Source organism: Drosophila suzukii, chromosome 3 (assembly GCF_043229965.1).
Source record: "Drosophila suzukii chromosome 3, CBGP_Dsuzu_IsoJpt1.0, whole genome shotgun sequence".
NCBI lineage: Eukaryota > Metazoa > Arthropoda > Insecta > Diptera > Drosophilidae > Drosophila > Drosophila suzukii.
Window position 1 is genome coordinate 81,236,331 of NC_092082.1, and position 23,527 is coordinate 81,259,857.

At 43.6% G+C, this 23,527-nt stretch overlaps 6 protein-coding genes and 1 long non-coding RNA gene across 8 annotated transcripts; 5 read left to right on the top strand and 2 right to left on the bottom strand.

Moving 5' to 3' along the window:
• The first annotated feature begins 4,943 nt into the window (after positions 1-4,943).
• LOC108007609 (uncharacterized) lies at positions 4,944-5,801 on the top strand. Its single transcript, XM_017071314.4, has 3 exons — positions 4,944-5,189; positions 5,240-5,410; positions 5,494-5,801. Exons 1-3 carry the CDS (start codon positions 4,944-4,946, stop codon positions 5,668-5,670), a joined length of 594 nt encoding a protein of 197 aa, XP_016926803.4. The 3' UTR covers positions 5,671-5,801.
• Positions 5,802-6,622: 821 nt separating this feature from the next.
• On the top strand, positions 6,623-7,474 carry LOC108007624 (uncharacterized). The gene is made up of 3 exons (XM_065866261.2): positions 6,623-6,900; positions 6,957-7,127; positions 7,196-7,474. Exons 1-3 carry the CDS (start codon positions 6,655-6,657, stop codon positions 7,373-7,375), a joined length of 597 nt encoding a protein of 198 aa, XP_065722333.2. The 5' UTR covers positions 6,623-6,654; the 3' UTR covers positions 7,376-7,474.
• A 510-nt stretch (positions 7,475-7,984) lies between these two features.
• LOC108007608 (uncharacterized) lies at positions 7,985-8,811 on the top strand. Its single transcript, XM_017071313.4, has 3 exons — positions 7,985-8,236; positions 8,308-8,478; positions 8,537-8,811. Exons 1-3 carry the CDS (start codon positions 7,991-7,993, stop codon positions 8,708-8,710), a joined length of 591 nt encoding a protein of 196 aa, XP_016926802.3. The 5' UTR covers positions 7,985-7,990; the 3' UTR covers positions 8,711-8,811.
• A 554-nt stretch (positions 8,812-9,365) lies between these two features.
• LOC118877727 (uncharacterized) lies at positions 9,366-10,079 on the top strand. The gene is made up of 3 exons (XR_010654254.2): positions 9,366-9,615; positions 9,690-9,860; positions 9,941-10,079. It is a non-coding gene; the product is annotated as an uncharacterized lncRNA (long non-coding RNA).
• A 124-nt stretch (positions 10,080-10,203) lies between these two features.
• Positions 10,204-13,644, bottom strand: wdn (wings down). The gene is made up of 3 exons (XM_017070960.4): positions 12,373-13,644; positions 11,107-12,311; positions 10,204-10,896 (listed from the first exon to the last, which is right to left on the bottom strand). The coding sequence occupies exons 1-3, from the start codon at positions 13,392-13,394 to the stop codon at positions 10,508-10,510; spliced, it is 2,616 nt and encodes an 871-aa protein (XP_016926449.3). The 5' UTR covers positions 13,395-13,644; the 3' UTR covers positions 10,204-10,507.
• A 718-nt stretch (positions 13,645-14,362) lies between these two features.
• Positions 14,363-20,608, top strand: Prp39 (pre-mRNA processing factor 39). 2 transcript variants are annotated; one of them, XM_065866629.2, is made up of 8 exons: positions 14,363-14,487; positions 14,729-14,820; positions 15,047-15,908; positions 15,977-16,179; positions 16,241-16,366; positions 17,785-18,059; positions 18,119-19,408; positions 20,067-20,608. In XM_065866629.2, the coding sequence occupies exons 1-8, from the start codon at positions 14,451-14,453 to the stop codon at positions 20,383-20,385; spliced, it is 3,204 nt and encodes a 1,067-aa protein (XP_065722701.2). In that variant the 5' UTR covers positions 14,363-14,450; the 3' UTR covers positions 20,386-20,608. The 2 variants fall into 2 exon arrangements, with proteins under 2 accessions (XP_065722701.2, XP_070852904.1); XM_070996803.1 differs by lacking the exon at positions 20,067-20,608 and adding an exon at positions 19,467-20,008.
• On the bottom strand, positions 20,591-22,957 carry LOC108007296 (DDB1- and CUL4-associated factor 10 homolog). Its single transcript, XM_036817721.3, has 3 exons — positions 22,404-22,957; positions 21,982-22,351; positions 20,591-21,918 (listed from the first exon to the last, which is right to left on the bottom strand). Exons 1-3 carry the CDS (start codon positions 22,694-22,696, stop codon positions 20,722-20,724), a joined length of 1,860 nt encoding a protein of 619 aa, XP_036673616.3. The 5' UTR covers positions 22,697-22,957; the 3' UTR covers positions 20,591-20,721.
• Between the last annotated feature and the right edge of the window lie 570 nt (positions 22,958-23,527).

A 23,527-nucleotide genomic window follows, 5' to 3' on the forward strand; every position in this document is an offset into this window, starting at 1 on the left:
AATGTAAAGTTGCAGGAAATGTTATAAGGAAACCTGTGGCACAAAAAAAGGACTAATGTTAACTGATGTCTGAGGTTTTCTTTAATACAAGTTTGTCAACTTAAGATATTGAGACATAAGTATTTCCTAAAAAATTATTAAAAACTGTAAGCAAATGATAGAAAATGTATACTATTCAATAGATACTAGTTAGATTTTTTACCATAAAAATATTTATTGGACTTACATTAAATTGGCCTACTAATTGTTTTAAAATGTAAATATTTTTAATACAAATAGAAGTTTCAAAAAACTAATTTGTAGAAACCTCTTGATAGCTAGGACAGTAGGGAATTTAAAAAACTTTTTTTACACTTAAAAAATATTTTTGCTAAACCAACACGTATAGATTTACAAATTTCGTTCAGTGTGTGCTGGGTAGTTCATTTGGCAAATGGAAGCTTCGCATTTAGCTGCCGGCTGATGAGGTGGAGATGTGGGTCTGAGCCAGGCCAGTGGCTTTTAGCCCCCTTTAAAATAGTTTTAATTGAATTTATTGATATTTTAGAGGAGAGCAAAGATAGACCCTTCCACACACAAGTCAAATGCAAACCCAACAAAACAGAATGAAATTGGGGACTGAAGCTCTGGGCTCTCGGTTCTAGGTTCTGGGATTTGAGATCTGGGAATTGGAATGTGGGGGACTGTGCCAAATGTGGCCCAGAAAAACCAAAGTTTAGTTAACTTTTCATCAGGCTAATAAAGCGTGCGTCTTTTTGGCAACAAAATGGTGGCAATGGAGAGACAGCGACACCAAATCAATGCCCAAAGTGTGTGTGTGATTATAGATGCGACTAATGAATAGAAATGTCGTCCTTCAAAAACTTTTCGGTTGCCAGACCAAGGAAAATCTGCCAGCTTCCCTCTCGCTCCATTTGTGTGGGTTAATGAAAATCTGATTTTTGTTCCATATCCCACACACACACACACACACACACAGACATCTTAGACTTTCAAGTTGACTTTGAGTTTTTGGCTTTTTGAGAGCTCAAGGAAGCGTGACAGAAGATTTGCGGCTCACTTGGAATGCAAAACTTAAATGCGTGCCATATGAATCGTTAATTGTGTGGGCGTGGCAGTGGGGCGGAAACGGATGCGGGCTAGAAGAGGAAGAGATGCGGTAAGGAGTCTCTTAGAAAATAGTGGAAAAGGGTGAATAATAAACGTGCTTGGTAGAAACTGTGTATGTGGGAAGTTATTGGACATGAGTTCCATGAATTTAAGATTAACTTTTGCATTTTTAATAAACTTTATTTTTGAAAGCTATTTAAAAAGGTTAACACCTTTTGAAAATTAGATTATTACATAAGTATTGTGCCTAAAATATCAGTGTTTTTATCAAGAAAAAGTAATTTTACTTTCAGTTACTCATTTAAATTTACATTGTAACCTCTACAATTTCTTGCTCATTTCCTGTATTTGTAATCCATTAATGGACTTCCATCCCCTAGTAAAAACTATTATATTAAGTTACGCAGCTTTGGCAAATATTTTCATGCTCATTCATAAAATTTGACATTAGCATATTGCATTTCCATTGCGTTAATGTGACAAAATGACAAATGAAGTTGGTCTCGCAGTCGTTGCTCGAGAAGCAGTCAGATTGCATTGCCAGTCGAAAGCCGTCTGTCTCGTTTCATTTCCGCCGCCTGCCTTCCGGTTCTCGAATCGTATTTTATGCGTTTCGCGGCAAACTGCACTTGAATTTGCATTTGCATTTTCCCGAGCGTGGCAAAAAGCAAAACACTCTGACAAGCGTTTACAAACTCGCCAGTGCGACAACGCCAGCAACAAGCCAAGTAGCGCAGAAACTTTGAAATTGATAAATTGATTTATGCAAACAAAAAAAAAAGATAGCTGGAAAGAAAGAAGGAATCTCCCAAGAAGGCAACTGTTCCACACAGGAAAAGTAGAATCCTTGAAGGACGAAAACAAAAATTTGTAGCACACCCACAGGCTGACGTGACAACCGCAGGACACACAAAAGATATAGACACTAAACCTCAGGCTCAGACATTCAGGGGTTTTAGCTCCCGAATACCTAGTGGTACTCCTACATACAGAATTAATTAATAAACAATATGAAGCGAAACTTTGCAATTGTTCGTTATGTCCGCTGCAGACTTGCCCTCTCGACAGCTTTTGTGGCTATTTTTGCTCGCATTCAATATGGGTATATGTTTTTTGTAATAGCCCCGCTTGTTTTTCAGGGACCAGAATCGCCTAAAGTCGCTCGCAGACCCATTGTACTGGGATTTGGTGTCATTATTGTTGCTGTGGTTCCTGCTGATTGACCCACGCCCCCTCACGTACCAAAAGCAGCACCATCGGCATTGCCAGCCATATTCCCGTATCAATTTCCATTTTTTGCGAAAACACTTTCTGTTGTTCCCGGTGCTCACACATCAGTCCATTTATACACCTGTAAGAGAGTTTGCAAGCTTGATTCCTTATTAAATGATTAAATAACTTAGAATTGAATATAGATATATTTTTATTATAATATATTCAATATTAACTAAAATTTAGATGGCTTTGAACTAAATATTTAATTATTTTTATAAACGACAAATAAATAATATATTATAAATATATTTTATTCAGAAACGTATTAATTTTAACGAACAAAATTATTGGAAATCACATTTTCCTTTATAACAATTTCTAATGCTATTGCAGTAGACTCAACTGTATTACCCACGATGGCAGATTTTGATCTGGAATCTGTGTGTATATCTTTTTGCATGTGCACTGCGACATTTAAGCCATAAGGACAAACAATTCTATATGGTAAACAAGTCACGTGCCACTTGTGTTATTGCTTTCCGTTGCCTTTGATTTTCTGCACTGGGGGAGGAGGGGGCAGAGGCAAGATTTGGGCTTAATGGGCGGCACTACGCCCACTTGTCTGTTGCCTGCCTCCTCACGAAATGCCTGCCAAGGCAGCTGGCATTATAAACTTAATTAAAATATCGGCAGACAGTAATAAATGACAGCCCCCGAAAGCAGGCAATGTTTTCTTTTAGAAAGGCAAGCGGCAAATATTTAAACACTTACACATATATTGTGAGGATACGCGGCCGTGTGTGTGTGTGTATTTATAGACACACATCCCCGGGAACATACACCCACATGCACACACAATGGCGCTACAATCACAATCACAGGTAACTGCTACATGTGTAAATATTTACAAAACGCGCCAAGCGTCGACAAACCGACGCCAGGCATCTTCACTTTTGCCGCCAACGAGCGGCTCCTCATTGTTGTTGCAGCGCGTAACTCTTTCGCTAAGACCAGGAGCGCTACTTCGGCGCCAAAGGATAAAGGGGCCAAAAAAAATTTCAAAAAACTAACGGACTACTGCTTATACCTTCAAAGTCCTTTACAGATATTTCAGGCATGGCATTGTGAGGCTAAAAAATGTTTTATTAAGCGAAAACTTAAAGTAGCCAAATTGTTTCTTACTTTCTAAATAAGTTTTTATAAGTTCATATCCTAGTACCTATTTTTGGTAAAAGTCAAAGTCAATACTACCTCATTATCCCCAGTCTGCTCCTGTATTTTCACTCTCCCACGCAGCCAAACACAGGTTTATTTATGCCATTCGATATTTATCGCTGTTGCTCTATTTGTTTTTGTTGCTGGCACTGGTGCTTTTCAAGAATACCCCCCCTTTTGGTTGTAAGTGGGCTGTGGACTGTGTGTTTTATTCCCTTTTATTATTATTATGCTGTCATTTCTGTTGTCGCGACATTGTCAGCGAACGTTGTGTGTGGTCCCTTTTACGGGTACACAGGATATGGATATGGATACGGTGTACTGGGAGTCAGGCATTTCGAAATCGAAAGGGTTTTGCCACGTTTCAACCAAACGTTTTATCATAACGGTTTGCCAGTTTTAGGGATCCAAATCAAAGCGCCTTGCTACTCAAAAAGTAGTCATAACACAAAACATAAGTCTATTCGTGAATTCAATTACCCTATAACCAAATCATTTACGTAATATGCTCTCATTTCACATTTATTTCAATATGCCTCATAATGTAAACGAGGCAATTCATATATCAAAAAGTAATCGACAATGTTTTGGGGCTTTATGTTTTTGTCTAGTGGCTTGGACAAGGGTGCTATAAATGTTTACATTTGTAAATTATAGCCAATAAGTTCTGTGTGGGCCGGAAACTAAAATATTTTCCGTTTTACCCCTATAATATATTTAAGCCAAATAAGGTGAAACAGTTTAAAAAATAACCAAAAAACAAAGTTCCCGCCCCAAAAACACTCCCTTAGCTCTTCGACCTTTTGAATGCATGCGTAATATAAAGTAAAACCCCTCCCCAAACTGAAGCCTCAAGGGCAACCGTTTAAACCCCCTGCTGACTTTGATATACAGCCATTTGAGTGTCGCTCAAAGTAATAGCAAAAAGGACTGGAGTATGTGGATCAACCCTTAGGGCACTGCAATATGCATTTTGAACGGCCTGACAGTTTCCGCTGCTACAATTCCTATAGGTAGACAGCAGAACCAATTTAAAAAAAATGTTTTCAATAAAACATAGAAAGGAGAAAGATTAGAAAGTTAAATGGTATTTTAAATGGTATTTCAAAAAGTATTATAAAGACGTATATAATTGCTACCCTTTTTTTTGAAATATTAATTAATATAAGTATATATATATTAACACCTACATAATGTTTAAAGAATTTCAGCATGCTGACGAATGTGTTATTTTTTAATAGTTTTTTTTTCCTTATGGGTATATAATTAATTATGAGATAAGAAATGTGGTCTAAAAAACTATGTTTCGGGGAAGGTAATTACTATTATTATAAGTACATTGCGTGCTGGTGGGTAGTATATAAAGATATTACTTTAAACAACATCGACCATATACCGATGTAATGGAACTGAAGCTAACTCTACTAGGGATCCTCTCCTTCTTATGCCATGCAAATGGAACGGAGTACGAACTTTTGGTGGTGGATGAGGAAGTGTTCAGCAGTTGTCAGGATGTTGCTCTCGGCACTCTGGACATAAATGGCCTTTTGGATTTGTCGGAATTCGGAACTACCTTATATGCTGATGGAGTGACTGTAAGCGGAAACACGACTTTGGTGTGGGACATCCAATTGGAGGATCGCGTAACGGTAACTAAGTCCCCAACATCAACAAGTAGTAAAACCCAAATATTTCGCAGCTGTCTATTAAGCTTCTCTACTTCGATCGGGGCTCCTGGATGCCGACAGTGTTCTCTTTGGTTATAAAGGATTTCTGTAAGTCCATGTACGACGAAAATCAGATGTGGTATAAAGTCTGGACCCAACATATTAAAAACGACATTAAGGATAAATGTGTTAATATTCCTGGGGTTAGTTTCGATATTCGTGTTGTAAATATTTAACCTTTATGTATTATTCTTTTAATGTTAATTTTCAAACGATTTTGTTTCAGACAAAAATTATGTTGGACACATATATGCTAAGCTTGACGGTTACAACCACCGGACCATTTCGTCTAGGTCGCTATAAAGCCATTGTTATGTTCCACGCTTACGATTTTTCCGGGGTCGAGAGGCCAACTCGCATATGCTTTGAAATATTGGGCGACGTATATAAAGTCAAGAAGTAACAATATGTACCTTGTTTTAAATTTTCTTTATTTTATTGCAATAACGCCGAACTTGCACAAGCCTTACCAATAAATAAAACAAGCAGAAATGCTATAATCAAATGCTTCGACTATGAGATACCCTACCCGTTACTATCATAACCAAGTTTACAATAAATATTTCTCTAATACAGGTCTTTTTTAAATTTTTCACTTTACATTTATATCTACTGGTTGTGACGTCAGAAACCTTGTTCTTGCTATGTATGGGCCGTGGCTCTATTAAATTATTAACCAATGGTCCGAGTTGTCGTGTAGATAGGTATTGACTGGGCACGTTAGCGCTGCGCATAAACCTCTAGAATATTCATGCCTAATCCCAGCTTTAAAGCTTTAATAGATTCCGAGATCTTAACGTTCCTACGAACAAGCAGACGCACACGGCTAAATCGACTAGACTTGTGATCCAGATTAAGAAAATTAGAACCAATAACTTGAATCACAAGTAACGGCTATAAGCAGGACTGTTTTTAGATATTTATAAGCAAAGGTCTATGTGTTTTACAAGTCTGACTTTAATATTCAGAAGAACTGGATGTAAAACAACCCTTAAGGGTCTGAAAAATGCAATATCTGTAGGATGATGGAACAAACAATTAAACAAAAGTAATGAAAAGATTTTAAAGATTAAATGGGAAACCTCATGTCCAAGTAAGTATTTCAAAAACATATAATTGCTACCTTTCATAAATTAAAAATAAAATAAGATACTGACAGTTGCGTACTTTTTTTAGTAATGTAAAAATGGTTTTATTGGTAACTGTGCATTGAAGGGTGGTATATAATTATCAATTTCACATAAAATGCAATTAGATCTGTAGTTTAGAAAACTATAATAGCTGAAGGGTTATTAATATTATTAACAATAGAATTGCGTGATGATGCAAGGTATATATAAACCAATCGGTCTAAACAAGATTTAATAGGCTGACATCTTCGGATACGATGGAACTTGAACTGATTCTGCTAGCGATCCTCTCCCTCCTAAGCCATGCAAATGGAGCAGAGTACGAACTTGTGGTGGTGGATGAGGATATATTCAGCAGTTGTCCTGATGCTCGTCCCGGCACACTGGACATACATGGCTTATTGGATATGTCAGAGTTCTCAACTTCCATGGATTCTGATGGAGTAACTGTTAGCGGAAACACGACTATGGTGTGGGACATTCAATTGGAGGACCGCGTAACGGTAACTTATCCCTTAGCATCAACAATTAGAGCTTTGATAACCCGGATTTTTTGCAGCTTTCTATTAACCTTCTTTATTTGGATCGAGGCACCTGGAAGCCGACAATCTTCTCATTGTTTAGTAAGGATTTCTGTAAGGACATGTACGAAAAGAATCAGATATGGTATAAAGTCTGGACCCAATATATTTCGAACGATATCAAGGATAAATGTCTTAATAGTCCTGGGGTAGGTTTAGATAGTCACAATTTAAATATTTTTCTTATAACATTAAAATTTCAACAATTGCATTGCAGACGAAAATAATTTTGGAGACATATTTGGTAAGATTGACGACTACAATCGCGGGACCAATTCGTGAAGGACACTACAAAGCCAACATAGTCTTCCGAGCTTTCGATTCCTACGGAGCCGAGAGGCCAACTCGTATATGCTACGAAATATTGGGCGACTTTTTTAAAGTTAGGAATGAATAATAATAACCTCATTATAATATTTTTATCATGGTTTGCCAAACGTCCAACATGCACAAGCTTCAACAATAAATCAAAGTAGGACTTTCTTGCACAAGTCTATGTGTGTTTACATTTTAAAATGAAAAAATAAACTTAATTCTAAAATTAAAGCGAATACTTACTTTCTTTAAGGTTTTCGAAATTTACCTTTTTAGTTTTTTAATTTTTTAGGCGTAGATAACATTTTCTTATGAACGTTTAAATTAAAAACTTTTTAGTGATGCAATGACCTTAAAGATTTTCTGAAGGAACGGAGCTTAAAAAACATACAGTTTATTAACCATGAGCCTGCCTGTACTCCACAGGAAATAAAACGTTACACACGTGCAAATTAATTATTGTTATTATAAACAGGTATTCATTAAAAATATAGTTATATAATTTATAACTATAAATAATATAAAAAACACTAAAAAACTGGGAAAAGTAAAGGGTAATTACTACAATTTACGGGAGTGTTTCGAGATTCAAGGGGTAAGTAAAGCGTAATTACTATAATTATCAAGAGCATTGCGTGATTCTGCAAGGTATTTATACGATTTAACAGCAATGAACGCTCTAGGACTTGTAAATATAATGCATCTGGAAGTTATCCTACTGTTGGTTTTCTCCATCACAAGCCTTGCAGAGGCAGTTAAGTATGAGCTTTCGGTTTTGGATGAGGATATATTCAGCAGTTGTCATGATCCTGATCCAAGCACACTTGACATAAATGGCTTAATGGACTTCTCAGATCTAACAACTTCTATGGATGCTGATGGTATAACCGTAAAGGGAAACACGACTCTGGTGTGGGACATTCAACAGAAGGACCGTGTACAGGTGATAAAGTCCTTGAATGCAACCAACAATGAATGTCTATATAACTCATGACATAATAATTTCTTTCCCAGATGAACTTGAACCTTTCGTATTTGGACAGAGGCACCTGGACGTCTACTGTGTTTTCACTGTCTTCAAGGGATTTCTGCAAGGTTATGTACGACAAAAATCAGCTTTGGTACAAATATTGGACGGAGCATGTTTCTAATGATATTGTGGATAAATGTTTGAATGTTTCCGGAGTAGGTATCCATAGGTGAAATCTCATGAAAAAAGCCACTCCAATTTTTCACCTTGCAGACAAAAATGGTATATAAGACCTTCGTGCTAAGTTTGACCGCCAACGTTGTGGGCGGCGCACTTCGCGAAGGACGCTACAAAACCAGAATAATATTCAGAGCCTACGATTCCTCCGGGACAGAGCGGCCAACTCGAATTTGCTTTGAGGTACAGGGAGAACTATTTAAATTGTGACCAATTAAATAAGAAGTAACCACACATCTCTGACCTTTGCTTGACAATACATCTTGTAAAAGTTTAGACAATAAATAAAAAATTGGCTTTTTACTAAAATAATAAAAGAAAAGAAATGTTTTTCTATGCATATAACATAAATAAAATATTGGCTTTGTACTAAAATAATAAAAGAAAAGAAATTGTTTTCTTTACATATAACGGGCATAGCTGCTGCTACTCAGATACCATTAGTTTACTTAAAAATGTTTAACAATAAAACAAATTTATAAATATACTCTAACCTAAAAATATGGACTATATAGAAATGCGGATGCTAAATTTACATGATAGATTTTGAAAAAATTATTATTGTCATTGATATTGATAAATTTGCGGCAAGTTTGACTTTGAATTTTATTCCTATCATAGGCGAAGATAACGTCCTTCGGGATTACTAAGCATGACTATCCTATACTATACAGGAAGTGCAAGGTTAATAAGTATTAATTACAAAGATAGATGTAGCTTTTAATTACACATATTAAATGGTTGGGAACGTACACAGAAAAACTGGGGTAAGTAGAGGGTAATTAATTTAATTAACAGAAGCATTGCGTGATTCCGGTAAGTATATATTGGCTTTAAAATCCATGACCGCGTTTCAATTCGCGGATATAATGGATCTTGAAGTATTACTACTGGTAATGTTGACCATCTTTAGCCATACAGGTGGGGAAAGGTATGAGCTAATGGTTCTGGATGAGGAAGTATTTATCAGTTGTCGAGATCCTGATCCCAGAACACTTGACGTAAACGGCTTATTTGATTTGTCAAATTTCTTAACATCCTTGGATGCCGACGGTATAACCGTAAGCGGAAACGCAACTTTGAAATGGGACATTCAACAGACGGATCGCGTTCAGGTGATTAACTCCCCCCCAGTTCATCTGATAATGGAATTCTATACAATCGCCGACGTATCCTTCATTTTTCCCAGGTAACCGCAAACGTTTTGCATTTGGACAGAGGCACCTGGATGCCTACCGTATTGTCAATAAATGTAAACGATTTCTGCAAGGTTATGTACGACAAAAATCAGTACTGGTTCAAATATTGGACGCAGTATATCATAAATGATGTTAAGGATAAGTGTGTTAATGTTCCCGGGGTCGGTATAAATAAGTATAACAATATAATTATATATTATAATAATAATAATAAATACCACTTCAATTCTTCACATTGCAGACACAATTTGAGCACCAGACCTTTATTCTGAGCTTGACCGCCAGCCCGACAGGGACTTTTCCCGAAGGACGCTACAAAGCCCACGTGATGCTCAGAGCTTACGATTCCTCTGGAACAGAAAGACCAACTCGCATCTGCTTTGAAGTACAGGGCGATTTAAAAAAAGTTCGGTCGACTAAATCAGGAGGGGCAAAGAAATCTCTGCCCTTAGCCTAACGAGTGTTCACCTTCGAAATGTTTCTCAATAAATCTACTATTGGCTATTTACTAAAATATGTACGAAATTTATTATTGGTGTGAAGCGTACAAATTAAAGATTAAAGATATATACACTCAAATACACTTACGGACTATGCAGAAATCAGCTTAGGTCAATTACTTAAACAAATGTAGCGTCATACTCTTAATTACCTACGGACTATAATCCGAATTCTTTTAAACGATTGCCAGCGGTCAGCGACCGCCCAATTGCGCGTGCGCAACATTGTGGACACTGCTACTAAACTAAGACACAGGAGATCGTTGAGGCGTTCATGTTGGCGGGCAGCAGACGACGCCGCCGGCCGATCATGTCAGATGCGGCGACGCCGCTGTCGCCGATTTTCCCGCAAAGAATCGACTGCCGCCGGTCTGGTTGGTGAAGAGTAGCGTGTCTACCGAGGGCAGCATCTGATTGGATCGCACTAGCAGCGGCACGTTCACCATGGACACAGAGGGTGTATGAGTCAAACTCGTCGTCACAGACTGCATCGCATTGCCGGTACTGCTTAGCTTGCCATGCGCGTTCAGCGTAAAGGCGGGCAGGTAGTAGTTCCCAGATCGCACCGGTAATGCTTGGGCCGATGTGGCGCCACTGGATGCAGAGGAGACGGCGGTCAACTCCATGGAAGCGGGAGAAGAGAACGGCGAGGACTCCAGTGAGGGACAAGCTAGGCGGTCGCTGGGCTTGCAAGGCACTGTAAATACAAAATTATACGTTTTAATTAGTTTCTATTAACAACGAATCAAAGAAAATAAAATATATTTCTATTAAACTGACTAATTATCTCGAAGCTGTAATTAAAAACGGTTTTGTATCTATTTGATAATCAGATAGGATATTCACAAGTCAGATCATGGATACTAATTAATAAGAATATAACGGAACATTTGAAATTGGAACTTACTGAAATCATCGTCCGGTAACAGTTCGTCCGGCAGTTCATTTTTTATCTGGAAGTGCAGGGCAGCGGCTGAATCTGAGATGGCGTTGTCCGACGTCCCCATTTCCGTGCTCGCATTAGGTGCATCGTACAGACCACATTCCTCCATCTCCAGGGCCTGCTCCATGATCAGCTCTTCTGCTGAAGTCAGGCTGAGACCGTGTAAGTCAAGGAACGGTCCCTGGTTTTGCGCTGGCTCCTTCTTGATTTGCGGCACTGCAGCAATAGGCTCCAGACTGGATTGTTGCACCTGAGCCTGCTGAAGGAGCTGTGGCTTCTGTTGCAATTGCTTGGGCGCCAGCTGCTTTCGTTCTCGCTTGACTTTGGTCTGCTTAGGTGCTGGCGGAGGCAGAGGTACCAGTACGGTGGATAACTCCTGCTGATGCGATTGCGTTGACGGTACGGGATGCACCTGCTGCAGGGCAGTACCCGCCGGTAGAGTGATCCCCAATGCGGCAAGAGTGGCCTGCTGCGGTTGCTTCTTTTTCCGTGCTTGCTTTGCGGGAACCGGCGCAGCTGCAGGTGTAAGATTCGGCTTGACTTTCAGTTCACCAGATGCGGCAAGATCGTTGGGATTCGCTGCTGCAGTAGCCGCCGCCGCCGCTGCTGCTGCCGCGGCTGCCTTTTGGGCCTTGTTGGTGGTAGACTTCTTTGAGCAGTAGGAGGGAATGTTCTCGAGGTGTTCGCCCGTCTTGTGGTCCACCTTGTGCCGACGTCTCGTGTGCTTCAGCCAGTTGGGGAAGTTGGTAAAGTCACGCGGACAGTAGTTGCACTTGAAGGGCCGCATACCGGTGTGTATGTTGGAGTGCTGCTTGAGCTTCGAGTTGCTGATGAAGCTCTTGTCACAGACGGTGCACGCGAAGGGTCGCTGCTCCAAATGAACCAGATTGTGGACCTTCAGGCAGCGCTCCGTCTTGTACATCTTTCCGCACTTCTCGCAGCGATAGGAACGCGTTTGCGCATGGTATTTCTGGTGACGCTGCAGATGGGAGCGCTCCTGGAACCGCTTTTGACACTCGGGGCACTCGTACGGCTTCTCCGATGAGTGAATCCGTGCGTGGTGCGTGAGGTTTATTTTCTGCACAAACTTCTGGCCGCAAATGTCGCACTGGTACTTCTTGTTATCGCTGTGGATCTTTCGGTGCATCCACATGCTGCCCAATTTGAGGCTAAAAAGTGGATAAAACGTTTAATGAGAGTGCCTGTTTTGAAATTTCTGTTAGCACTTACCACTTCCCGCAATCGGGACATTTCTTCCAGGTGTCTTTTCGTCCCTCGGTTCGATGCGTCTTCAAGTGTTTCTTCAAGCCGGCCAGCACCTCGAACTCACGCTGGCACTCGCTGCAGCGGTAGGTGAGCCTTAGCCGATGGGCAGCCGCCTCGTGCTTGGCCACCTCGTCGGGTGTCTCCAGCAGCAGACCGTTGCAGTCGAGGCACTTGTGCAGCGGAGCAGGATCCACCTCGAAAGGCTTTGACTCCGAAGCTGCTGGCGGTGGCATACTGACGGCATCAGCCACCGCCACCGCCTCCGCCGATTTGGCCTGCTGGAACATGTAGAACGACGGGGGCTGAAACTCGGGCTCGCACACTTCCACTTTGGTGACGACCTGATCTGGCGGATGCTTCTCCTCGGGCGGCTCCTCCTTAAAGACCTTCAGGCGCACCGCCGTTGCCGCCGGCAGCTTGGGCTTGCGTTGAAGCAACTGAGCCTGGGGCATTTGGAGGGGATGCTGCTGATGCAGCTGCTCGGGCGATAGCTTCACGGGCGTGGAGGTCCCACTGGAGGAGGTCTTTTTGAAGGGCGAGTTGGTGAAGGCATTCGGCGGCTCGGGCCGCAGGAATGTCACACTAAACTCGGAGCTTGAGTGGTTATCACTGGCTAAGCTGCTGGGCACGGCCGAGGAGCCGGTGGCCGCCAGATCATCGCGGCAGACGTCCGAGGAGAGATTCAGCTCGGTGTTGTTCTGGGCGCTCTCGTCCAGAACGCGCCAGAAGTCCGTGGAGGAGAGACTATTACCGTTGACCAGGCTGGCGGAACTGATGGTCACGCAGGCCGACAGATCGATGTCCAGCGACTCGTCCTTGATGCTCGATATGGAATCGAAGTTGTTGATCCGCAGCAGCGAGCTGAGGATCTCGTCGTGGGCCGCCTTCGTGGGGGTGCCCGCATCGCCGCCGTAGATTTTAGGCGGCAACTTCTTGCTTGGCGCCTCCTCCTTCATCCGCTTCCCGCTGCCCTTGCCGCCCTCCATTCGCCTTGCCTTGCGTACACGTACAGGTTATGCGGTCGGCGTTTTCGCTCGCCGTATTTTGTCTTTGTTCGCCGCGCCGCTGGCGCTTCACATTCACTGGTCGTCGGGTCCGGTCACTGGGTCCACGGATCACGCATCGCGATCGCTTTCGATGGGTTAAACGCGCCGCAATTGATCGAAAAACATTTAATTATTGTGAAATGCGCCTTGGCTTTGTTGTTTTTGTCACGCTTACAATTCTCGAGTCGCCATTTTGAGAACAGTGTTGGAAGACGCGCACGAGTGGCAGTCCCGCTAAAAGTGATGGTCGAATGACGGTTTTATAGCTATTTCGCTGTTTCTGTTTATATATAAATGGTTTATTTTGCCTAAAAAATATATTTTTGTACGCTATTTCCGTATATTTTAGAACTTAAGACGTAGGATCAAGTATCTACCTATTTGCATTGGAATTATTTTTATTGGTTTTAAGTTTGATAATTTTATAATAGTTTATGTTAAATCCAATTATCTATTTAAAACACTTTTAACTCGAAAGATTAAAAATAAAATATTGAGCTCTAATTATATTTCAATTTACTGTTATTAAATACTTTTAATTATAAATTTGCTTTTAGATGAATTCTTTAAGCGTTATGAAGTTTGTAAAAATATCCACTTTTATACATTTTATGTTTCTGCGCTACGAAATGTTTCGGACTTTCTTCAAATGGTATTCGTGTTTATACTTTAATTATTTTGGTTAACAACATCTAGCTATTTTAAAATACTCGATTAGTCGATACAACATCGGAAGAGATGAAAAAGCATCGACGCTATCGATATTTTTGTTAGGTAGTGAAACAATAGAGCATGTTAAAATATTTAAAGAGCTCGAAGAATTGGGAATGCAAAACGCTAATTTATAAAAAATTACGTTCAAAAAAAAAATAATATTAAAAAAGTAAATTATGTCCATACTATAGCGATAGTTTTCAAGCCATCAATTATACAGGGTGCCACCCAACCATTGATATTATCGGCTGTGTCATCGATGAATGGCCAGCTCTAATAAATATGGCGTCAGAGGAAAACGTTGTTATGGAAAGTCCAGGTAAAGTCCAAAAATTGACAAATAAATGGATTCATTCAACCGAATCGCAGTGCCTGGTGATTTACTAATCAGTTCTGTTGAGTCTACTTCGGCACTTGACATTGCCAGTCACTTCGAGAAGGCTAGAAAACCAGTTCGAAAAAAAAACGAGAGCATCACGAGGCCCCAAAGCCATAACACCGCGCGTACAGTTTATGTAAACCGCATGGATTAACTAAGACAGTTAATTGACGTTTTCCAGGTCGCCGCACACGTTCTGGTCGCAAGGCCGCACCACCGGCTGCATCGCTACCGACGAGAAGCACCCGACGCACATCCAAGCGGAACGCGCAGGTTAGTACAACTCACGTAGATAGTAACCATATGCCTTTTGGACCACCCGCCAATGATGTAAACGATTGCAATGTCCAGTGCGGATGTGGCGTTGTTCCATCCGCACATGATTCTCCTTCCCGGAGGAGCAAGTGATTACCTGCAAGGGCCAACTGATGGCACCGCATCATCTAACTTCTATTAGCAAGTGCCGGTACCCCAATCTTAACCTAAATTATCTTTTTAGGTAAGTGACCACGAAGAGGAACCCGAAGAGCAGGCAGCTGAGGTGATTATGATTCTGGATGAAGAGGAGCCCTTTGTTGTGGCGCCCACCGAAGAGGCACCCGCTTTGGAGCCCCAGTTTGAGGAGACACAGCTTCAGCTGGACGACGACGTAGAGATGCTCACGCCCGCTGAAACCGGCGGCGTAGATGAGAAGAGCTCTTCCTTTCCGTTTGGCACGGTGGCGGAGCAACATTCAGAGACTAGCGATGACATCAAGGAGAGTCGCGGTCAGGCTGGCGTGGATACACTTCTGGCTTCCATGGCCGGTGACAATGCAAATAGTTTGCCCTCCGTGGGAGGAAACGATGAGAGTGACAACGCCAAGAAGGCGGACTTTGAGTACAATGTGGAGGCCCTGCAGCCTCAGGCAGAGAAACTGAATTCTTCCGAAGACTCTAGCTCACACCATGCAATAGCCGAGGATCTGGCCGATGAGGCGGACACAAGCAATGCCACTATTGTCAACACAGAAATAATCTCCGAGGATGAACTTCCTCCGCCCAGCAAGCCGGAGATCAACGATGCCGAGGAAGTGTCGGACGAAGAACTGCCGGCCCCGCAGCGTGCTGAGTTGCCAGCGGACGCCGAGGTAATCTCCGAGGACGAGCTGCCCACCCATAATAACAATAACACCGCCAGCGAGCCCAAGGCTCCAGTGAAGCGCAAGGCGGAAATAGAAACCGATAAGAGCACTGAAGATAAGGAAACGGTCAGCACTGAAACGAGCACAAAAGAAAAGTCTGAAGAGCAATATAATCCGGGAAGTCCCACTTCAGAGAGCAACGATGCCCAGCCCTTGGAGAAAAAAGTCAAGGTTGATGGTATGTAGTAATATTTACCATTCTAGTATGTTGTTGAGGAAAAACTCACCCAATATTAAAACTCGCAGAATCGCTACCCAAAGAAAAGAAGAAGGAAAAAGAGCGCGATAAGGATAAAGATAAGGAGCCGGAGAAAAACAAAGAGAAAGATAGTGAGAAGGAGAAGGAGCGCAAGAAGCTGCCGGACCTAGATAAATACTGGAGGGCAGTCAAAGAGGATGTCACCGACTTTACCGGCTGGACGTACTTACTGCAATATGTGGACAGTGAGGTGGGTGTAAGGGACAAAAACCCCTCTTAATCCTATTACAAATGTCTTTTTCTTACAACAGTCCGATGCAGAGGCTGCTCGCGAGGCCTACGACACATTCCTGTCCCACTATCCCTACTGCTATGGCTACTGGCGCAAGTACGCCGACTACGAGAAGCGCAAGGGCATCAAGGCCAACTGCTACAAGGTGAGTACCCCCCATACATTTGGTCGTGCAATTAAATATCTTTCGCAATTTCTTGTATTACGCTTACAATTACGATTACAATTGATATTCATATATTTGTTGTTAAATGCAATTTATTATGACCTAATAAAAACTACTACATTCAATAAATGCAACATCTACAAAATAAAAACACCAAATTGAAAAGACAATACAAAACTTTAGCGATGAGACGACTAGTGTAGCCTCCAGTCAGGGTCGTGTTTTCTCATAGGGCTTATCTGTGTCAAGTATGTACTACAGGAAATGAAACTGAAACTGGTTTTGCCACAGAACCATTAAAGATATTGAAAGTTTTATCGTATTAACTTAGGTGGAAAACCACATTAGAAAGGTTAATTTGGTTTTTGGAATTTATTTAATGGGAGAATGTGATTTAATTGAGATTTTAACAAAACTAGTTAGAATGTTATTCATTTTCATGTTATATGAAAATATACAACATTTACCCAGTCAATAATGATTATAAATTTTTTCATAAGCTAACTGCACAATTAAATTTAAATTTAGAAGTAGAATATTTGCAAATTTTGTTTATATAGTGTTCAAAGCTTTTTAATGTGGCTTTCCCACTTAATTAAAATAGTTTTCGTTTCGGTTTCATAACCTTATTTCCTCACACACAATTAACACTTTTTGGAATTCCTGGCGAGGGTATTTTTACAGACATCAACCTGATTTGATGCATACTTATACTCGGTACCATTTTTATTCACCTAAGCACGTATTTTTGGTGATCTTTTCCCATCAAATGTTGTAATTTTATCTTCACGACACAACAATGGACGTTTTAGTATAATTCACCCTGTGTCGCACAACTCACGTTGTAACCCCAGCCCAGTTTAGCTCAGCTCAGCTCAGTTGACCCCTTGAACCCCAGACCGACCTGAACCCGAAAGCGACTGATTCGTTTAGTCGACGTTCGATCCGATCCGTCTACTCTCTGATCTTCGTACGTTTGTATCACCAGTTACCTCTTCAGTTACGTTACCTCCATCCTTCTTCAACACGATATAAATAGTGAGCTCTCGCATCTCGTACAGTCGTAAGTACAAATGGCGTTTAAATGAAATTTTTAAGTCTCTTTGTGAAGTTTCTTGTAAATCGAACACTGAAAGTGTGTGCCTAAAAAAGAAAACAACTACAACCTGTGTGTTATGTATTTCGTGTATTTGTAAAGTCGCTAAGTTAGCCTTTAAGCTCGAACACCATTCACATCAAAACGATAGCCCATAAGTCTCTGAGCACGTAAATGTTGAAAGTTTTCTTATAAACCATGAATATTTCTATATTTCTCTTCTGCGATCGAACAACAATAAATCAAAAACAAACAAAAATCCCAAAACATGTACGAACATACGAAAATGAACAAATCCTAGGTGTTTGAGCGCGGCCTGGAGGCGATACCGCTTTCGGTGGATCTGTGGATCCACTACCTGATGCATGTCAAGGCCCACCATGGAGAGGACGAGCAGTTCATCCGTGCCCAGTACGAGCGAGCGGTGGCGGCATGTGGCCTGGAGTTCCGTTCGGACAAGCTCTGGGATGCCTATATTCGCTGGGAGAACGAGTCCAAGCGCTACAATCGCGTAGTCCACATCTACGACAGGCTTCTGGCCATACCCACCCAAGGCTACAATGGCCATTTTGACAAGTGAGTTAATCTTTTCAGGAAATTATGGGAATCTGTTAGTAATTAAACATCCCCTTCAGTTTCCAGGATGTGATCAATCAGCATGCTATAACCAGCACAATTGAGAACGAGGAGCTGATCCGTCTGCGCAAAGAATTCCATGAGCGTCAGCAAAGCAAATCCTCCAAGTCCTCGTCCAAACATCGACGCGACAGTAGCAGCAGCACCAAGGACAAGGACAAAGACAAGGACAAGGAGTCCAAGGAGAAGCGCGAATCTGGCGGCGGCGGTGGCGGGGCTGGTAAGTCGCCAAAAGATACTAGTGAAACTCATGTCGATGAATCAGATAGTACTACCGATCTGACCGAAAGCGAGTCACCGCCTGTAGCTCCAAAGGCGGCGCTTCAGATCGATTTCAGTGATCTTGGCACGCTGAACGACGAGGAGGTGGCCAGCATCAAGGACAGGGCAATTTCGGCTCGCCGCAAGATCCACAAAGTGACTGTGAACGCAGTCACCGCACGCTGGTCCTTCGAGGAGGGCATCAAGCGTCCATACTTCCATGTGAAGCCCCTCGAACGAGCACAGCTCAAGAACTGGAAGGACTACCTAGACTTTGAAATCGAAAAGGGCGATCGCCAACGTGTCCTGGTTCTCTTTGAGCGATGCCTAATCGCCTGTGCTTTGTACGACGAGTTCTGGCTGAAAATGCTGCGTTATCTGGAGTCTTTGGAAGACCAGAGCGGGGTGATTGATCTTATGCGCGATGTTTTCCGTCGAGCTTGTCGCATCCATCATCCGGATAAGCCCAGTCTACACCTGATGTGGGCTGCCTTCGAGGAGTGTCAGCTGAACTTTGATGCCGCCGCCGAAGTTTTGGAGCGCATCGAGCAACGTTGTCCCAATCTCCTTCAGCTCGCCTATCGCCGGATCAATGTGGAGCGTCGTAGGGGAGCGCTGGACAAGTGTCGCGAGCTGTACAAGCACTATATAGAGTGTACAAAGAACAAGGGCATTGCCGGCAGTCTGGCCATCAAGTATGCCCGTTTCCTCAACAAAATCTGCAATGATCTCGATGGCGGAGTGGCTGCTCTGCAGCAGGCGCTGGAACGTGATCCGGCCAACACTCGTGTGGCCCTGCAGATGATTGATTTGTGCCTGCAGCGACCGAAAGTGGATGAGCAGGAGGTGGTCCAGATTATGGATAAGTTTATGGCCCGAGCGGATATCGAAGCCGATCAGAAAGTTCTGTTTGCCCAGCGCAAGGTCGAGTTCCTCGAGGACTTTGGCAGCACGGCCAAGGGTCTGCAAGATGCCCAGCGCGCCCTGCAGCAGGCTCTGGCCAAAGCCAACGAAGCTCAAAAGAAGGGGTAGGAAAACAGTGGGATATTATCCTTTTTTATGCATTACTAACATTATTTTTTGCAGTGATAGCAGTCCCAGTCGCAAAAACTCGTCAGCAGGCAGCAAAGAAGGTGCTCCCCCCTCCGGTTCGTCGTCCTCGGCGGTAGCCTACAACAATGGTGGATCGGCAGCGGCAGCCGCAGGCTACAACTACGGAGCGGCCAATGCCTACTACGGCCAGCAGAATGCCGGTGGAGGTCCCTATCCCCCGCAGCCGCCGCAGCAACAGGCGTCCTACGATTCGTACTACAATCAGTGGGGCTACGGACCCGGTGGAGCCGGCGGCAGTAGTAGTGGCGGCTACAACTACGGCCAATGGAGCGGCTATGGCAATTACTATTAAAGTCCTAGCCTGCATTCAGCTCACTCACCCCTGTAGCTCTAAGATGCCCCAACTCGTTTAATTTTGCCTTGCTGCTCTGTTAAGTTATAGACATCTAATTGTAATTTTTTATCGATTCCTAATTATACATATGGATATGTACTATACGATACTTTGATTGCGCCCACAAAACAGTCCCATATTGCGTGAAATAAATGATATCTGCTTAATCGGTCCACCATAATCGTGTTGCTTGTATTTCGCCAATATATGCTTGACATTACTAACATTATTTTTTGCAGTGATAGCAGTCCCAGTCGCAAAAACTCGTCAGCAGGCAGCAAAGAAGGTGCTCCCCCCTCCGGTTCGTCGTCCTCGGCGGTAGCCTACAACAATGGTGGATCGGCAGCGGCAGCCGCAGGCTACAACTACGGAGCGGCCAATGCCTACTACGGCCAGCAGAATGCCGGTGGAGGTCCCTATCCCCCGCAGCCGCCGCAGCAACAGGCGTCCTACGATTCGTACTACAATCAGTGGGGCTACGGACCCGGTGGAGCCGGCGGCAGTAGTAGTGGCGGCTACAACTACGGCCAATGGAGCGGCTATGGCAATTACTATTAAAGTCCTAGCCTGCATTCAGCTCACTCACCCCTGTAGCTCTAAGATGCCCCAACTCGTTTAATTTTGCCTTGCTGCTCTGTTAAGTTATAGACATCTAATTGTAATTTTTTATCGATTCCTAATTATACATATGGATATGTACTATACGATACTTTGATTGCGCCCACAAAACAGTCCCATATTGCGTGAAATAAATGATATCTGCTTAATCGGTCCACCATAATCGTGTTGCTTGTATTTCGCCAATATATGCTTGACATAAGTCGAATTATGCTTAAATAGAAAATAAAATTTACAGTATGACAGTGAGCGCTCTTCGTACGGCTCGACTGAAGTCTAAAGATTGGGTCTATACCAGGTTACCTCGCCACCATTGCAGCCGGTCACAAGGAGCGGCTCCCTGGGGCTGAACTTGGCGCACAGCACGACGTCCTGGTGCTCGGTGATCTTGGCCAGCTCGACCAGCTTTCGCGGCTCGCGTTTCACCTCCTCAAACGCCTGGCATCTGGGATAGTCGCAGCAATCATCACTGTAGCCCAGGAGTCGCACTCCGTTGCCGTAGGGCGAGCAGACGATCCGACCGTCCGACGAGAATCCCGGCTCCTTGATAAAGCCCGGCTTGGTGTTCGTCTCGGCTGCGTAGTAAAGGAGCTTCTTGGCATTCACCAGTATTGAGTGGCCATTCTCCTTGGACGTTGCCGCTGCTGGCATGAAGGGTCGCAGGCGCAGCCGTTGGCCGATCTCTAACCGGACGGTGGTGTCACTGTTGGTGCTGGAGCTGCTGCTGCTGGAACTACTGCTACTGGAGCTGGAGCTGCTGCTGCTGCTCTGGTTGCCCTCTGTGGGCGGTGGAGTGGTCAGCAGGCGGGGACTGCTGCTGTTGACCATCAGGCGACTGGCCACCGAGGGTCGCAGCGGGAGCACTCCGCTGCTGATGGCGTACACAAAGTTATAGCCGCTGACATGATTGTTGGAGTTCCGCGCCCTGTTTTGGCGGATGGCCCGCTCCTGGACTGTTACCTCCGCCGCCCAGATGTCGGGTATAAAGGTATCCGTACGCGTCGACACCGAGGCAGTGCCAGCAGCCACCCGTCCTGCTCCTGCGTTATCCAGGTGGAACACCTGAACAGTCCCCATGCGCATGGGTCTCCGTGGCTGTCTGGGTGGTACTCCATCCGTATCCTGGTCCTGTGGTTCATTCAACGCGCTGCGGTTGGCGAGCGTTGTCGTGCGCTTCCTCTTGGGCTGCGGCTCCACCTCTTCCTGCTCGTCATCGCTGCGCAACGGCTCTTCGTTGATGTCATGGATGCAGGTCCACTCGCTCTGCTCGTCGCAGCTGACATTTCTGGTCAGCATGCAGCGACAGTGCGGGTGAATCTGCAAGGCCATGATCATCTCGGCGTCGTTGTTCTCGGGGAAGTCGGTGACCAGCTCCACGCGGTTCTTCTTCTGGCGCTTGGAGAACACATGGTCGTACTTGGCGGCCTGTGGGATGTACTGCTCGCCCAACTGCATCAGTCGGTAGATACCGGGCTGAAAAAGAGTTTTGGCTTATAAGTTTTGGGTGGTTCGCAGGTTAAGACGTGTCTTCCTTACCCTGAATCCGCAAAGATCCTTGTGCAGCGTGGTGAGATCCAGGTGGTGGATGATCATGATGTAGCCACCGCTTGTGCAGAGCACCAACTTATCGCCCGTGGGCGAAATCCGACAACGCATCAGACCGCTGGCGTGAAAAACTCTCTGCGAGATCAGGCCCTGTTCCGTCTGCGAGTTGATGTCCCAGGTGAAGATGCTGCCATCGAAGCCGGAGCTGACGAGCAGCTTGTCCTTGGAGGAGTACTCGATGTTCTTCACCCAGTTGGAGTGGCCGTGGAGAACGCGCAGCTTCTGCTTCATGTTCCGCAGATCCCAGAGGGCCACCGTGAAGTCGTCAGAGCCCGTGGCGAAGAGACGCTCGTCGAAGAATCTGCAGCGGGGATTAGGACTGGGTTGCCCGCGGGAATGGAACCTACACTTACTTGATGCAATTGACACTATCCGTGTGGGCGTCCGGGACCTTGAAGATTTCCTTCTGTGTGATTGCGTCGAAGACGAGCACGCACTTCCTCTCCGTGGCGGCCACCACCACGTTGCCATCGGCATTGAACTCCAGGTTGAAGATGGCCCCGGTGCGACCTGCCTCCGTGGGCTTGCAGTTGGCGTGGTAGCTATTGAACATGTTCATCGAGCTGTATATCCGCCGCATCACGAAGTTGTCGTCGCTCCGGTGGATGTGGAAGCCACTTTCGCGGCGGCTCAAGTACCGCTCCATCTTGTGGACACTCCTGACTGTCGCCTCGGATCCCCGGAAAACCTGGAGGAGTGTGTGGGTGTAAGTGTGTTGGCCTGTTCGCGATTTCTCAAACACCGCGATGCAATTTCCCCGTGGCCTTCCTTCTTGTGTTTATTCTAAAACGAGGGTTGGCTTATAACCGATTTCTTTTTACAACTGAACGTGATTTGTTGAAGCCATATCATTTTGGCATCGATATAGCAACATAATGGTTAATTTCACTATTTTTTAACGGTAGAGGTATCTTAATTCTTTCCGATATAATATTGCTTATTTGACACAAGACTGGGTGAAATGCAATCGATGTTTTTAGCGCCACTTTACGATTGTTAATTGAATCAGCGATTACTAAGCATTTGCATAATTTTTACAAACATCTTTTGGAGGCGTTCAAAGAAAACTTATGTTAAAGAACAGTTAAATATCTACGATCTATACGAAATGCAGATATATTTCTATTCGTAGAAACTTTCAACTTCTTTGTGAAATCACCTTTAATTTACAAGGCGATACTTTTATGTTGAGTTCATTGAAAATATAATGAGGGAAAGGAAAGTTAAGAGCAAGGTCTGGCAAAAATTATAAATTTTTAAACATTTATAATACGCACATCACGCTTTAAAAAAAAACCGGTTTTGTATGAAGTCATCGTGGCTGACTGAAACTGATTCAAAAAAATGTCTATGAAAAATATCAAAGGGCTACTTGGACTTGTCTTAATTTTATTTTAAATTAGTGGTATGGGTCATATAGTCTTTAAATTATCTTAAGCTTTAAAGATTTTCAATTTGGGTTTCTGTCTTTTATGGT